Below are 15,872 nucleotides of genomic sequence, written 5' to 3' on the forward strand. Positions count from 1 at the left end.
CTTAAAGTTCAAAACTATCAGCAGCATTAAAGAGCAAAAAACAATTTCGATGAAAAATCTTTGATTTGTTACTGCATACTAATTCTGTTTTTCATTTAATATCTGAGGACACCATACACAGCCCCACAGTCTTTTAAATGTAGTTATAGGAGTACTAGGATCTGGAAGACAATCACAACACACCTCTTCATGAATTTCATGAATAACGTTACACTGAAAACAAGATAAAACAAACATTGTTTTTCATCACTCAATGTGGTCTGCCAATACAAACTTGGATTCAATTTATTTGAAGCCAGGATTCAAGAAAAAAAAAATGAAGAGGGTTTAATTCAATGCAATTCTGAATACAGAACAAAAACAGCTGGCCTTTTCCCTTGTCTGATATTTGTATTTTAATCATTGGGCTACAGTTAAATCTTAGACATAGTTGTTTTTTCTTCTCGCTCATCTACAATCAGTATTAAGTCACCACCTTAACCAATAACAAAAGATAATTTAATTAGAGTACACAGTCCTGTTTAAATACCTGGACATCTGGGAGAAGACATGCATGATTTTCACTTTGCCTAACAGACATCTAACACAAGAAACATAGATCTACCAGTTCCTTGAAAATCTCAATTCCATGTGTTTCTGTGAGTCAGATGTATCATTTTCATTTGTCTGCTTTCTAGTCCTTATGGGATTTTGATAGAAGCTGCAACCATAATGCTATTCACCAAAAAGTTTTGTTCTCTGTTTTTGTTCACAGTGATGCGGGTTATTCCCTTTTCCTTCCGTTATGCAGCCTTGGGGCAGAATATGCCAGTGGCCATTAAGACCACAGGCAGAAACCAATAGTGTACCTCTGGCTGTGCTGGAGTTGTGGTCAATATTCTATTATGCTTCAGTTCAGAATTTGTTATCTCATGCCTCTTCATTTTGGATGTCCCCCCATGTAATGTCACCCTGTAAACCTTGAAGTAACTAGAAAATGAGGCCAACAATGACCTCTGCTGAACAGCTGATACATTACATCTCACTGGAAAAAACAAGCAAACAAATGCACTCATTGTTAATTCGGCAGAAACATCCAAGATGCTGATCAAAATCAAGGTTTCTAAAAAAAAGTACAGAAATAAGTTGACAATACCTTTGTATATTTTCTGACTTTTAACAATTTGGAGTAGAAACATACAATATTTAAATGACCAATCGGCTGTATTAAAATCAAGTTATGGTTAATAGGAAGCCTTAGAAATATTCAGCTAGGAATGAAAAGGCAAGGTCACAGGTTATTCATCTTGAGGTCTTACGATTTGATTTTTAGATGTAAGAAGATGCGCATGAAAAAGAAAACTGTAACTGGTCGCAGCTGAATTCATTTTGATTTAACACATGCATGAGAAACTGGACAAAAAATGTCTCAAAGCACGTCTCTTCCTTTCCCCGTCAAGAATAAAGAGCAGTCATTAAATTAGACATCCAGGTATGACCATGTCAGTTTGTCTGTTTTTCAGAGTATCAGTCCTGAACCTTTGCTTGACAAATCATTTCTGTAGTGATTGAAGCATGAAGGTTACACAAGCTAAAACTTTTAGACAGTTGATGTCAAGGAAAGAGAAGGAAAAAGATGTTCCCAGGAGTTTCTTGAACTCAGAGGCTTTTCATGATTGAAACCTCCGGAGTAAACATTGCTGAACATGCATCTTTTGTAGCAAATGCAGGTCAACTATTGCTGAAGGCGGGCAAGGTGCACACATAACGCAAGGTCACAAACAACTCTGACTCAAAATGTTTAAAACTGGTGAGCTTCAAATGAAATGGTACAAAATGAATGAACATGAGGCCTTAGGTGTTAAGTTACCTACGGCTTCTGCACACATCTCCTCTACTTTGGATTTCCCAACACCCAGCATCATCAGCTTTTATTAAGATAGAAACAAGTGCTCTGTATTCACTTCAAAAATAAATCCATGAAAATGGAGCAAAAAGTGAAAAGGAAGACTGGATTAAGATGACAAAGCACCATTTTAAAAATATGCACGAGTAACTCTACCTTGACAACATACTGTATACTGCATACAGTGGCCATCAAAAATATTCACCCCACTTAGACATTTTTACAGCTGTATTGTGTTACAAATGAAATCATGATGTATTCAACTGGGAGTTTTTTTTTGTTATTGATTGACAGAAAACACTCTTTGATGTCAAAGTGAAAATAAAAATCTATGGATCCTACTAAGTTAATTATAAATATTAAACAGAAAATAAGGGATTGCATAAGTATTCACCATCTTTACTATGACACACCTAATGAAGGTCTGGTGCAAACAAATGTCTTTAGAAGTCACTGCATCCAGTGAATTATTTAAAATAATAAAACTTTTCGGACTTTGAATTTTTACTAATATGTTAGTTATTTCTTTCTTCTTTTCCTTATCAAGTACAAAATTACTTAGACAAAACAGCAATACAGATTTGTTCAAGACACTGAATAATTATATTCAGTAGAATACAGTACATTGTAGTGCATGGTTGATTCAGCACTGTAGCCCTTTCAACTACAGCTACAAGATCACAGTAGTCTACGAGACTGAAAACTAGCAATAACAAAGGCTTTTTTATGCATTTCCTTTGAGATATCCAGCTTATGTAACTTAGTCATTATGAAATGTCTTTTTGACATTGTGAAATTCTTTGCACTATTTTTTTCAGAGATCAAAATCATTTCACGTCTCATATTTTACTGAATAATTCATTATATTATAATAATTCATTTTTTCAAACAATAGAAGTCTTAAATGTACTTTTGTTTTGTATATTTGTTGCACATAGATTTGTTTTCCAAGGAAGAACTAGTGAAACGTTTTAAAACAAAAACACATCTTGCATATTATTACACGTGCTTTCATTTATCAAGGAGGAATTTTATTTCTAATTACGATGAAAAGAAAAGGAAGTAAATACAATTAATACAAACAGCTGGAATTACCCTGATGTTATATGTTGTTATTATGACCCTTTAACAAAACATTTTGCTGGGCATAAGGAGCTTTTATTCAATCAAACTGGTTGGACTCTTTAAAAAACAATTCAAGCAATGTGAAAAAATGCAACTACACGATTTGAAATAAGAAGCCGTGAATGGCTAGAACTAGTGTTATACAGTAAAACAGTTCCGAATTTTTACTATTACCTGATTAGTTTTATATAAGAAGTCATTGTGTAGGGTTCTCCCAAAAAAGTAATAAAAGTAATTTGTCTTCTTCATCATTTCAGAATAGCAAATTGTAAAATTCTCTCTCTGAGTTCTATGCCAGGCACTGCCCTAACAATCCGAAGGACAAATATGAAATAGCTCTATAACATTCAGAACCATGAGGGACCAAAGTATAATATTTCACTGCTTTTCAAATGGAAACACTGAAGGAAGTGTTTCTGTTAGGATAACCTAAACACAGCACCATGAAAAAAGAACAGAGGGCAGAGCCATAAAGAAAATGGTGTCTTCTTTCAGTACAGCAGCACAGGATTAAAGTGTTTTAACATTTACTCACAGGTCAGACAGACAAGCAGGGCTCGTACTGCAAACTCGCAAGGCCCTCTCCACTTCTCTCTCACCTGCGACTTGAACGCAGGGAGGATTATCTCCGCCGGTACAAAAAATTGGATTGAGTAGGTCACAAAAACCCCAAAGGAGTAGAGAACTTTCACCAACTGGTTGGTCCTACAATGGGAAAAAAAAGAATATGAGACTTGTGTACCCATTTCAAAAGCCTGCTTATACTTGGTTTTCATATTAACTTGTAGCTGCCTCAATGCATACTTTATTCAATTAACCCCAACACCAGTTCATTTTATTCAGACCAATGCAGACTTACCGCATTTTATTTTCAACAGAACTCAAAAGGAAAAACAAAAACAACTGCTGAATGTGTGTCCTCAATAGAAATTTTCTTTCAAATCTGTTCTAGGCGTAGGCAGCTCCAGTCCTTGCACTTATTTCTGGTTTAATTCCAAACTTAATTACCTAAAAATACTGTAAGTTAAATCAACTGTACTTTCCAGGAGTTTAAATCAGGTGAAAATTTAAAGGTGCCTCTAAAACCTATGGGAAAATGTTACACATGAAGTGAAGTTGCCTGCTTTAAGATTCTGATTCTGTCTCACACAACCTTTTGTGGATCAGTAATATGCTAATAGTGTACAGTTCAAGAGCTTTAGATTTAAGTGCAAAAGACTCCCACTCAATAAATATCAAAAAGGGAGTTGTAAATATAACATCATCATTGTAAAATCCAACAATGAAACAGACAAAAGTGGTCAATTTTATTAATACTGTAAAAACATCTACGAAATGAAAAAAAAACAAAATACACAACAAAAATAAAGCTCTTGGTTGGCCTGTCCAGCATTAAGATAACAGTGTTAATTTACATATGCATATCTTTAACTCAGTGCAAGCAGCTGGCTGATTTGTATGGGTGATACAATTTGGTTTCAGGGATCATTTTGGTTATTATAGTTGGATGTCATCATGCAGCACTTTTGTTGCAGTTCTAAACCAGTCAAGACAATTCATGCTTTTGTCAAAAACAGTTCCCAGCCATTTCAAAACCTACTGCTTAGACATTTCTGCCATAACACGAAGATTTATAACCAGTTCCTGAAAATAAACTGAATTGTCACAGGGCTCCCTAGGTAAGAAAGACAATTAAAATCTAAACAAATCAAAGTCATAAAAATAACAAAGAGATACAGAAATGCCATAAAAAATTAACATTTAACAAATTTCCCTTATGGCACACTATCTAGTCAAAAAAACTGATTTATGATTAAATAATCTGTCTTATTAAATTTGTGGTTGATATTAATCATTTTTAGGTAAAATATGAAACATAAATTAAGACTAATATAGCATTTTCTACTCTCTGTTTCTGAAGAATTTCACATTTGTCATATCCACTGGGTTTTTGCAAGTTCATTAACATTACAAAATGATAACTATATTATAGACGATTCAGTTATTGTTCTGTGGAACTGCTGTATAAGCCTTCAGCTTAATAAAATAATAACTCTCCACAGAAAAGTACAAATATGATCTAAATTCAAAATGCTGTTGTTTATCTCTTTAATAGCTTGAAATGTTTTCGCCTCTACTAAATAACAAAGTGTTGGTTTTGAATATTTATTATTCTAGTATTTAAAGCATTTTGGATGTTTTTGAGCTTGCAACATTTGAGAAAGAGAACACTGCACACTGCACGTGCAAAGAGCTTGAAGAATTCAACCAAATACTGTAATTACAGGGCTAGAACATACATAGTCTACATGTGGAGAGGTTAAAATAGATACATCTCTTGAACAAAGAACATTTGGCCATTCAAATCTTTCCTGAATGCAAATGAGAATGTCATATTGTCAACACAAAATATCACTTTGACTTCCAGACAGTAGACCAAGGGACAAAAGGACATTTACAAAAAGAGCTGAACAAGACCAAATCATGATGAAGTTTAAACCAACAAGATAAGAAAGACTGGTTGAATATTACTATTTTTTTTTCCATTAGCAAAGCTATTTCCGACAATCATTTATTCAAATGTCTTACAATCAGATGTATGTTTTCACCATGTCAAAAATGCCACAGAGCATAGGCTGTATTAAACTGGGATCCACTGTGTCCAGTACAATGTGAGAGTAAAAACGACTGATGTTAAGAGATGGACCTGCTGCCATTGCTGATTTAGATGAAAGCCATGAAACACAAACTATCCATCCATTTTGTAATCGCTTCATCCAATTTAGGGTTCCAGGGGAGTCAAAGGCAACCTCAGCAAGCAGGGTCCCAGGTGGGATACATCCTGGACACTAGTCAACTGCAGGGCACACACAGGCACACTAACACCCTGGCCAATTTTCCAAGAAAGCAGACTGTGGGACGAAACCAGAACACTGAGAGGAAGCCCACGAGAACAGGAAGAACGTACAAACTCCATGCAGACAAATCCCCCAGGTCTGGAATTGAATCCAGGGCCTCCCACAACAAACTATCAAAATGCAATTAAAATGCAGCACTAGCTGGTTTATTATGAAGGCCTGACATGGAAAACTGTTTTCCATAAACTCTGCTTTACAGCTACATAGTCACCATTAACAGTGGATCATCAACCAATTATGGTTTACTGCCATCTTTCAAAACTATAAAAGGAATCTATTGAAAGGGATTAATAGAGGTTATGAAAAACAGCTACCAATTACTGGCATCTGCAAAAGCATTAGTAGTAACAAGACATAATGTTATCTTTACTGCGTTTCACGAAAGGAAAACCAATTCAAACATAATGGTTCACACAATCAAATCTGTACTAAAACCAAGGGGGAAAAGATGGAGCTGTAAAAAAGTGCCACAAGATAATCTACACTTTGTCACTTAATTTCACCATTGATTGATTTCAACTGCAAGGTACTATAGAGTATGTCCTAGTTTTACAAAGGTGAACTTAGATAAGTAAGTGTAGAAAACAAGGTCATCTTCTATAATCAGAATTTCAGCTTTCAGAGCTAATAAATATGAAAGAATTTGTGCTTATGAAGTTAGTCGACCTATTTAGATGTCACCATAAAAACTGTGAACTGTGGAACAGTGAAATCCACTGAATACTCAGATAATAAGCATGGGAAACATGTATTACTGCCCTCTTGAACCCTTCCATACATGCATCCAGCACATCATACACCAGCTTAAATGAAATGCCCTCTAGTGTGTTCTGCCATTGTCCATGGGAATCTGAGTCCTGTAGTCCGTTATGGATGTGGACTCATCTGGCAGTTTTCATGATACAGTTGTTTGTTAAGATCTGAAGAAACTTTATAAGCTTTCATTTATTTACACCATCCAATACAAATGGACTGGATATAGCCAATATGGTTATATCATGTGAGAGGGCATTTCATTCAGACTGATGTATTATTCTTTCTTCTATTCATTTTATCCCAAATGCAAAAGTCTTTTACTTTGTTCAGTATCTGTGTTATGATGGCAACCAGTTATTTCTGCACAGCAGCTTTGATACATAGACTACATTTCTCTTTTCCATTTCACCAAGCAAACAAATATTTGCACCCTTAAGCTGTACTGAAGAGTTGATTTATTGTGCTCCATTTATAAACCTGGAATACAGAATGGCTGTATTTTGTCACAAAAGGCCTTGAAATGGCAACAACTTAGGTTTTAAAATCATTCACTAACCTGAGGGAAGATGAAATATACGACTTTTTTATTTGTGACACGTACTTTTGTGTCTGGAACACATACATGTGCATCACAATAACTTGTCGTCTTCGTTTGTAAGAAAATATATTCTTAGTAAATGCACTTTTAAAGTTGGCACCTAGGGAGAGAAAAGTTTCCTCTAAGAAAGCTCAACTTTACATTGTGGACCAAGTAGGGAGTTGCATCACTGTGCAGGCAGCAAAGGAGCAGGCTGAGGTTGCTTTTATACTGAAAATTAGAAAGAAAGAAAAGACATGTTTCAGCTGTTGAGCTTCCTTCAGGTGTGAGAGAGAGAGAAAGTGTGCAGGGATAGAAAGCAAAGTAGAACAAAAGACGAGCTTTCATTCCTCAGGTTTCGATTTGTTAGAATCTGTTTTCTCACCTGCTGTGCCCATTCTCACACACTTTCCTTTTGCTCTCCTTTGTTACATTTCCTAGCACTTCTCCCTCACATCTGAAGAAGGCTACAAGGCCAAAATATTTTTTTTTCTTTCCATCTGCTTCTCAGCATGGAACTAATCTCTACTTGCTCTGCTACGTCTGTGAGACTTTACCAAAGAGGCCTGTTTTCCATTTATTGAACATGACTATCTGCCATAAAATTAGGGATGGAAAGTAACAAAACTTCTGCCAAGTGATACTTAGAGTCATTCACATTAATCTTGTAAAAATGGTTTCACATAATCCTTGATCTTTTTGTTGAAAAATGGAAGCACAAACTGGTTTACTGCAGGAGTATCTATTGTGTAGTCATTAGGTGAAATGGTCATTCGTTTTCTACTGTATATCACCTGAAAGTTACCTAAAATATCTTAAAATATAACTTAAAAGAGAGTGCAATGCAAATTATAAGGCTACAATCAACTCGGAGAAATACAGCAGGTAAAGTCTAACATTTTGTGAATAATAAGCAACTCTCAAAATAAATGTTACATAACAAAAACAACTAAATGACTCAATTTACATGAGAAAAATCATTTCTCAAATACAAGTAATAGCAGGCGCACAATACATCATTAAGCACTATTCTACTTTCTTCTGAGTTTTAATCAGACTTTCAAGGACAACCATAGAGATACGAATGAAGACATGACATTTATTAAATGTGAAAGCCTAAACATTGGTAATGAAATCTGCAAAGCTACGAATCTCCACTCACCTACAAATTTCATGCAAGACACCCCTCTAATCACATTATTGCTAAATGATTGATTAGCTGTGTCCTACAGCTTTATCAATTAAACATTCTCCTAGTTCTCAAGCTGACAAAATCCATCTATAATCTAACTTTCTGCAAGAAAGAGGTTGAACATAGGTATAGGAAAGGACAGTAAATAATCCCCAAAACCAAAAGTGTCTGTTCTCTGTCAGAGCTCAAGTACATATACTCTCCGGAGCCTGAACCACTGTCTTCCCCTTCATTCACAATCACTTATCTCACTTAGTCACATGAGGATCTCAGGAGGACAAGATGTCACAATGCTGCAGTTCTTTGCTTTTGTTTCTTTTTCACTTTGACATTTTACTTTTTTCATGTCACTCCACTGTAAACCAAAGAGATCTGTAAATTGAAATAACCCCTGAGACACGAAAAGTAGTGTGATTAATTTTAATTTGTAACAGGTTACACACTATCCAGACCTGAAAAAAGTCCCACCTAAGTACTGTACTTCTTTACCCGGAGCAACCTTTTCTTTTTGTCCATATTTCCTTGTTGATCCTCTGAATCTCCTTTATACAACCTCTACCCTCAATCCTCCATCTCCATCAAGGAGCTATGTGGTTTGTTCTTGACATTTCAATAACATCTCTGCTGCCTTGAAGGCATGGTTAAAGATGTGCATCCTAACAATGGAGAGCTTCATCATGGCATCTGTGAATGAATATATTTAATGTTGCCAGGACAACATTTTTAGGTGCAAACAATACTGTGAAAGTTTAAGACACAAAATATAAAAATAATAATTAGTGGTTAGATGTTTTCTTGAATACAGACATTTAATGTATGCAGCAAAAACATTCACCTTACCATTCCTATTTTTCTTTCCTGTAGGTTAAAGTCCTTATGGCCTTAAGACTAACTATCATGATTGACAGTGTCATACTACACATTATGTACTGTACATGAGGATTTTAAGTTGCTTTTCCTCACTGATGTACTTAATTTCATTTATATCAATGCTTTGATAGTTAAATTCAATTGTTTTGCATTTAGCAAATTTAGCAAATGACTCACCACAACACGTGAGAAGAACAAATGATTTACTAAATTCTATGTGCTAATTGCTAAAAAAAGTTTAAAAAGGCATAAACAGTGTGCTGAAAGATGAATAAAGTGTGAAACTCATATACTTTCGGTGTGACCAATGACATTAATTTCGAGTCTTTCACACGCATTTTTGCTGTCCTTCTTGTTTAATTTGAAGTGTCATCAAACAAGTGAACAAGAAAGCAAAAGTATAAAGCTGATGGAGATTAAACTTTGAGAGTCTTCAGGGGTCATTCCCTCATAAATTAAGGGGCTCACGTTTTAATTTAACTCATTACCTAAGGTGTTCCATATTGAAAATCCAACTGCAAACTCATTTCTATGAGTGTGATTATCTCAAAGTTATAGAAGGTCACAGTTTTAGGTTTTAAGTGGATCAACTGACATTCAAAGTACTAAATCTTTAAAATCCACTCGAGCTACAGACGTGACTTTTGTGTCATTTTGTAGCAAATTGCTTGGCCATTTAAGTAATAAAATTCAAATTCTTAAGACATGAGCAAGGCTATTGTTATCAGAAACTTTGAGATCTTTGATAAAAAAGTTAATTAGCATCCCAGATTACTCTAGTTTTTAAATGACATTTTGGTATTGAAAGTGGTCGTGGAACAACCGATCTAGAAAACTCATCATCATTCATCTCTCTAAACAATGATTTCTAATCCACATTAATGAACAGAAGAGAGTACAAAAACAATAAGAAAAAGATTGACGGCATTTTTTAAAGCTTTATGGTACCCACTGAAGTATTTTTTCTATACATCACTTACAAGATTATTTAGAAAAGACCAGATAGAATTCCCCTGTCACTTTGCAGTAGAAAGCACTGCGATATACTGGTCAATCACTTCTGTGATGCTCTCATTTATAAGTTAATAAGCTACTTGTTGTTTGCATGTACATAACGTACTGTGTAAACCTGTATGTCAATTTTAGGACATACTGTACAAGTGGGAATTCATTAATATATTGACTAAAAAATAAGTGGCCCTAAAATTGATCTGTGAGGAACCCCACTATGACAGTCAACAAAAGAAGAATCCATATTAGCAATCCTAGTATACTCTTTTCTTTCTACCAGTTAAAAACTCAAAATCACCTATTGAATTTGTAGAAAATATAAGTATTGGAAGTTTAGAAAGGAGGACATCATGATCAACTGCATCAAATGCTTTTCTTATGTCTAAAACATGGCCCCAACTACAAACCCCTTTAAAACATTTGGACTTGATTTGTTAAGTGAAGTAAGAATTTGCTGTCTCAAAGCAAACTGAGAGAGCAGTTAACTATGTCAGATGGATCTCCTGTCTTCAAAACAGGTGTTAAAACAGCATATTTCCACTTATTTGGACATGTTCACTAGATTGTGTAATTGGTGTGCCTAATACATCTCTGTTCTTCTTAAGAAATGTAAAATCACAATCAAATATACTTTAGCTTTTTGTTTTCTCCATTCCTGGAGTAAGTAAATCTGGATGCTGCAAGGTTACTGAGCTCCACCTGATTTACTGTACAAGAGACAATGCAAATACAAGATCAAAACGTAACAGATCCATACAAAGTCTTTAGCTGCGCACAGCATGTTCAAATTTCCATAATGTCAGATGATTGAAAAACATTCATCTGGTGAAGATTGTTCTCCACATCCCAGTGGGAAGAGTAGTCTCTCACTACACTTGTGACCTTACTATCCTAAATATCAAACTTGGTTTATATGATCACCGCCTACAACACTTTACTTATAAATAAGGTTTATCAGAACAACCTTTAAAAGAAAGCGTGGTCACAGAATCCATGGGGATAAATAAACAAAAACAGTTCTATTGAACTTGATATAAATGCATGTTCCCAACATTGTACAACACTTACCATGCATTGTGAGGTAAGTTGAGTGTTATACTTCCTTTAATATCATCGCCAAAATGGAGGTATCCAAACGTGGCTAGGGATATGTAGAGAAATGTAACAATTCCCATCCCTATGTTCAGTGCCTGTGGGAAATTCTTGGTGTCTTTCATTTTGTTCTCCAATGGAAGTACCTGAAAAAAAGTTTTTTTTTAAAAAAGTAAGTGAATGCCACAAACAGAAGGGAGAAACTCCAGACTATACTAAAAACATAAATGTAAAGAATTGCATAAATGGGTGTTGGTTTGTCCCTGTAGGTTGCAAATGATTGACTCTTAGCTCCATTAGAACTAGAGCTTCTAGCTTATTTTCTCATGCAACGATATGCTAACCATAAAAACTCTGACACTGCTGAAGGAATGATATAATTAGAAAATATTGTGATGCTCAGAGTTCATTAATATATAATGGTTTAGATTTATGACTATTGCAACCCTTCTAATGATTATGATCATTAAGGCTGTGATTACATTTTTTCTTTATTGCACTACTGTATATACTACAAAATGCAGATGTGCCATCCACTGAATGCAAATGCCCTCTGATTCAAGAACTATATAATGAGGCAGTGGAATCCAAATTCAAAGCTAGACCTTCTAAATGAACACCTACTGTACAGTATATTGGTCCTCCTGGGGTTTGCTAGGTAACATACAGTATACAGTAACATACAACATGGTAACAAACTGCATGAATAACCCACACAGTTTTATTAACAAAAAACAGCAGATGTTTTTGAAGGATTTGAGAATTTACTTCGGTGCCCATGTACACAAACAGTTTTCAGGACACTTAGCAAGGTAAAACATAACAAACAAAAAAGAGAAAGAAAAAATCTAAATAATAATTGAACAGAAATAAAGATAGAGATAAAAAAAACATGAAAAGGGAGAAAAAGCAAACACTGATTAAAAGCCTGACTAAACAGATTTAGTGTAGTCCAATTTTGTCTATTTGGCAAAAAATATCTATCAATTCAATAGTGAATTTAGGTATAAACTGTTTCAATAAACTGTGAAAATATGTAAAGGAGAAGCAGTTCTGCAAAACTCTTTTCATTTCTCTACATTCCCTAGATACAAGTCCTTCTCTAATTGTTTTAATTAGCAAGACTAGACTAGCAGTACAATTGGCTGCTTCAACATTTGCCAGAAAACATTGCCTGTAGGTTGCATCATCTGTCAAGCTCGCTGCATGCTAACAGACGTTTTAAAAGCTTTATTTAAATGTACTTCTTCTTTTCTGAGCAACTCTGTTACCACCTCTTATTACAACCACAATGAATGTAAAGTCTGTGGAAATGGAAAACCACAACACTTTACCAATTCTTTTCTACTCAATGGCTAAGGATATCTAGAAAAATAAGTACACAATGGGCATTTTGTTAGTTTTTCGGCTTGGTCAAACAACTGCATTGTGAAAAGTTGGAATTAAGGAGTAATGGGAGTTGGCATTGACAAAATCAACCCAGTGGTCATCTTCAAAATCAATGGTGAAACACGAAGCAGAAAGTAAAACTAATGGAAGTACATTTAAAAGTCATCCTAGAATTAATTAGCTGTTAGCAGCCAAACAAACTAGATGGGCCAAACGGTTGCTTCTTGCTTGTTACCTTTCTTATCTTCTTATTTACAAAAGCAGTGTACCCACCTATCACTGCCCACATAACTTGTGGTTAGGAGGCCAGGGCTCTACCTACTGTACGACTGCACTCTGCCTCCCAGTGTCCTATACAGTGTGAAGCCTTCTGCAGGCTCACACCTGAAGAAGGCTTCACAGCCGAAACGTTGCGTTTTCTCTCTTCTCTTTTCAGCATGGAATAAACCTATTACTTGTTCCTTTTCATTGTGTATTACCACAGTGGAAATGTACTGTAGCACCAAATTCAACCTAGTTCAACTGATGCACTGATCTTGTTTTCAATAAAGAATTTATAGCGCCTGGGGCATCATGAATAGATTTCTTAAAAAGTGCTAGAACCGTGCCCAGAATGTGTTGTCGAGAAATCATATCAAGATGTTTTTAAACCTTTTGAGGAAGCTGTCTGAATGCAATTCAGGGAAGCTACAATGCAGGCTGGAAATTCTTCAGTTTTCAGGAAAAGCTTGATAGTGCTCAGGGGTGGAAGTCAAGACAATTGAGACAACATCCCAACTGCATTAAGGACAGAAGTGCATATATCTGTGCCTGTTTAAAATGAAAAAAATGCACTTTTGATTAGAAAAGGAAATAACTTTTCCCATAACGGTTTATTAATCTGATTGGAGACTTTGGGATGCACAAGCTATTCATTATTCATTAGTATAGCATTTTTGTTGTTGTTCTAAAACCTAGAAGGAAAGAAAGGCCATTTGTTTGATTTCCCAAAAGGATAAGCATGTACCAAGACATGGATTGGCCTGTTTAGGAGAAACTGAAGAGATTCCTCAGGGAGGCAATTCCAATGAACACTGCTTGTATTAAGCAGGATACACAGACCACTAAAGTATCAACGGTTAGGTCTGAATGTTGCTGTCTGAGCTGGCAAACCACATTGATAATCCTAATTTATCAACAAGCTACGTAAACTAAGTAGATATAATTAGTTCCCAGTGGACAACAGCCTTAAATCTAATTTTGTTGTTACCTTTATCAATCTTGGGTCTTTGTATTCTCTGTAAACAAAATTTTCATTTGAACATATTTAAACAAGGTAGTTCTTACATGTATATTCACAAAGACACTGCTTCAGAAGAGTCCCTGCAGCCCTTTCTAAGAGGCAGCTACTTAAGGTAGCTACTTTCTTCTTTTAGGTATTGTCAACACAAAACAAATGCTTGCAAAGCACACAGGCAAAATCAGGTCCACGTGCACCAGGTGAAAATAAAAAGTTAAAGAAATCCCACAGTGCATCAATATCTACACAAATTTACACAGATGGAAAAAAACAGCAGCACTAAAAATAAGATGGTAAGACAAGGTTTGCAGGTTACCAGTCATTAAGAACTATCATACCTGCATTATTGTTATTCCAACCAATACCTCATTCAAATAGATAAATTATAATGGTTTCCAGATATTTTCAATAGAAGACAAAAATTCTTGAGGTAAGAAGTGTGCTTTATGATGTTAATTTAAAAATAAAATCCAAGTGATCTGATGTCTCCCAGACTCAAAACAAATGCTGAATAATATATTCAGATGATCAACAACAACATGCAAATACTTCAAGAAATAAGTATTCAATTACAGGGATAAAAACACTAATTGCATATCAACATGAGTTAGGATTTTTGGACTGCAAGGCTCTTTTAAAGATTGTAGAAATCTGAAGTTCTGTCCTGTGTGATGTAATGAAAAGGTCTCTATGACTGTTTCTTGACCAGAAGTGGTAACCAGCATTAAAGACGTGGACGCGTGCCAGCACCAGTTACAGGCTTATGACGATAATCCTCACTTATAATACTGGAATCAGTTATTGATTTAATTAGTCTTATTTGTAGCTATTTCCAAATCCTTAGTCACCGAGTAATCAGAGTTCCCCAAAAAACACAAGGACCAGGAATAGGAATGTCCATCTTATATACATGAACTTGAAGCTCAGAAAACAAAGTGGTTCAAGGTAAAACTTTCCATTCCTAACTTAATTACAAGATCGTTTTTTTTAAGATGAAGGAAACAGCTGTGTATTCCTGAACTGAACATTCCTCTATTTCTCACATTTCAACATTATATACTGTACCTGGGCCCTGTGCAGCTTTTTAGTGTAATGTGTATTTATTTTAATTATGATACCTTAAAATTTTGGGGAAGAAAAATAATCTACTAGACAGAGAAGCCTGGCAGTGAAGTACAGTTAAAAAGGAGACACTGTAGATGTAATGAATGGCCTAAGAAAGGGTGAAACTTAAGTGAAAGATGGTGAAACTAAACTGCATTACATGTACTGTAGTTTGTGCAGAATGCTGAGACAGGACTCTTATGGATCAAAGGGGAAAAGACATAACCATTCTAATTTAAAAGAAAGCTGAAAGGAAGATAGTCTGATGAGGAATCAAAAAAAGCTCAGTAAGGAGATTAAAAATAAACTTGTGTTTATATGAACAACTGACCAAAAAAGACTCTCTATGACTGTTCTAGCTTAGACATATCCATACTATTAAGCATACATTTGATATGACCTAAGAGTATATAATAGTTATGAAGGCACCACAACATTCGTTTTCACAAGTGGAAACCGCATTTGATTTTAAAATCTCTAAGGTTTCTGTTGCAATCGTTACAGGTGTTGCAGATTTACCTGAGTCTTTACTTTGTATTGAATTGGCCCATTTAAAAACCGCATCTACATGTATGAACATTCAGCACAAACTAAGTCAATGAACAAATTATGTTCAACTTAATAAGGAACTGTTACGGTCATTTCTCAACATGATAAAAAACATGCTTCATAAT

General features: G+C 35.1%; 1 protein-coding gene across 1 annotated transcript in view; it reads right to left on the bottom strand.

The window, feature by feature from the left end:
- The window catches only part of slc36a4 (solute carrier family 36 member 4), a 176,516-nt gene that overhangs the window by 134,350 nt on the left and 26,294 nt on the right, over positions 1–15,872 (bottom strand). The window contains exons 10-11 of the mRNA XM_088921400.1: positions 11,403–11,572; positions 3,546–3,715 (exon numbers count right to left, since the gene is read on the bottom strand). Of these exons, the coding sequence (XP_088777526.1) occupies positions 3,546–3,715; positions 11,403–11,572 (340 nt within the window). The remainder of the gene's footprint in view (positions 1–3,545; positions 3,716–11,402; positions 11,573–15,872) is intronic.

This window comes from Atractosteus spatula, chromosome 7 (genome assembly GCF_055471065.1).
Source record: "Atractosteus spatula isolate fAtrSpa1 chromosome 7, fAtrSpa1.hap1, whole genome shotgun sequence".
NCBI lineage: Eukaryota > Metazoa > Chordata > Actinopteri > Semionotiformes > Lepisosteidae > Atractosteus > Atractosteus spatula.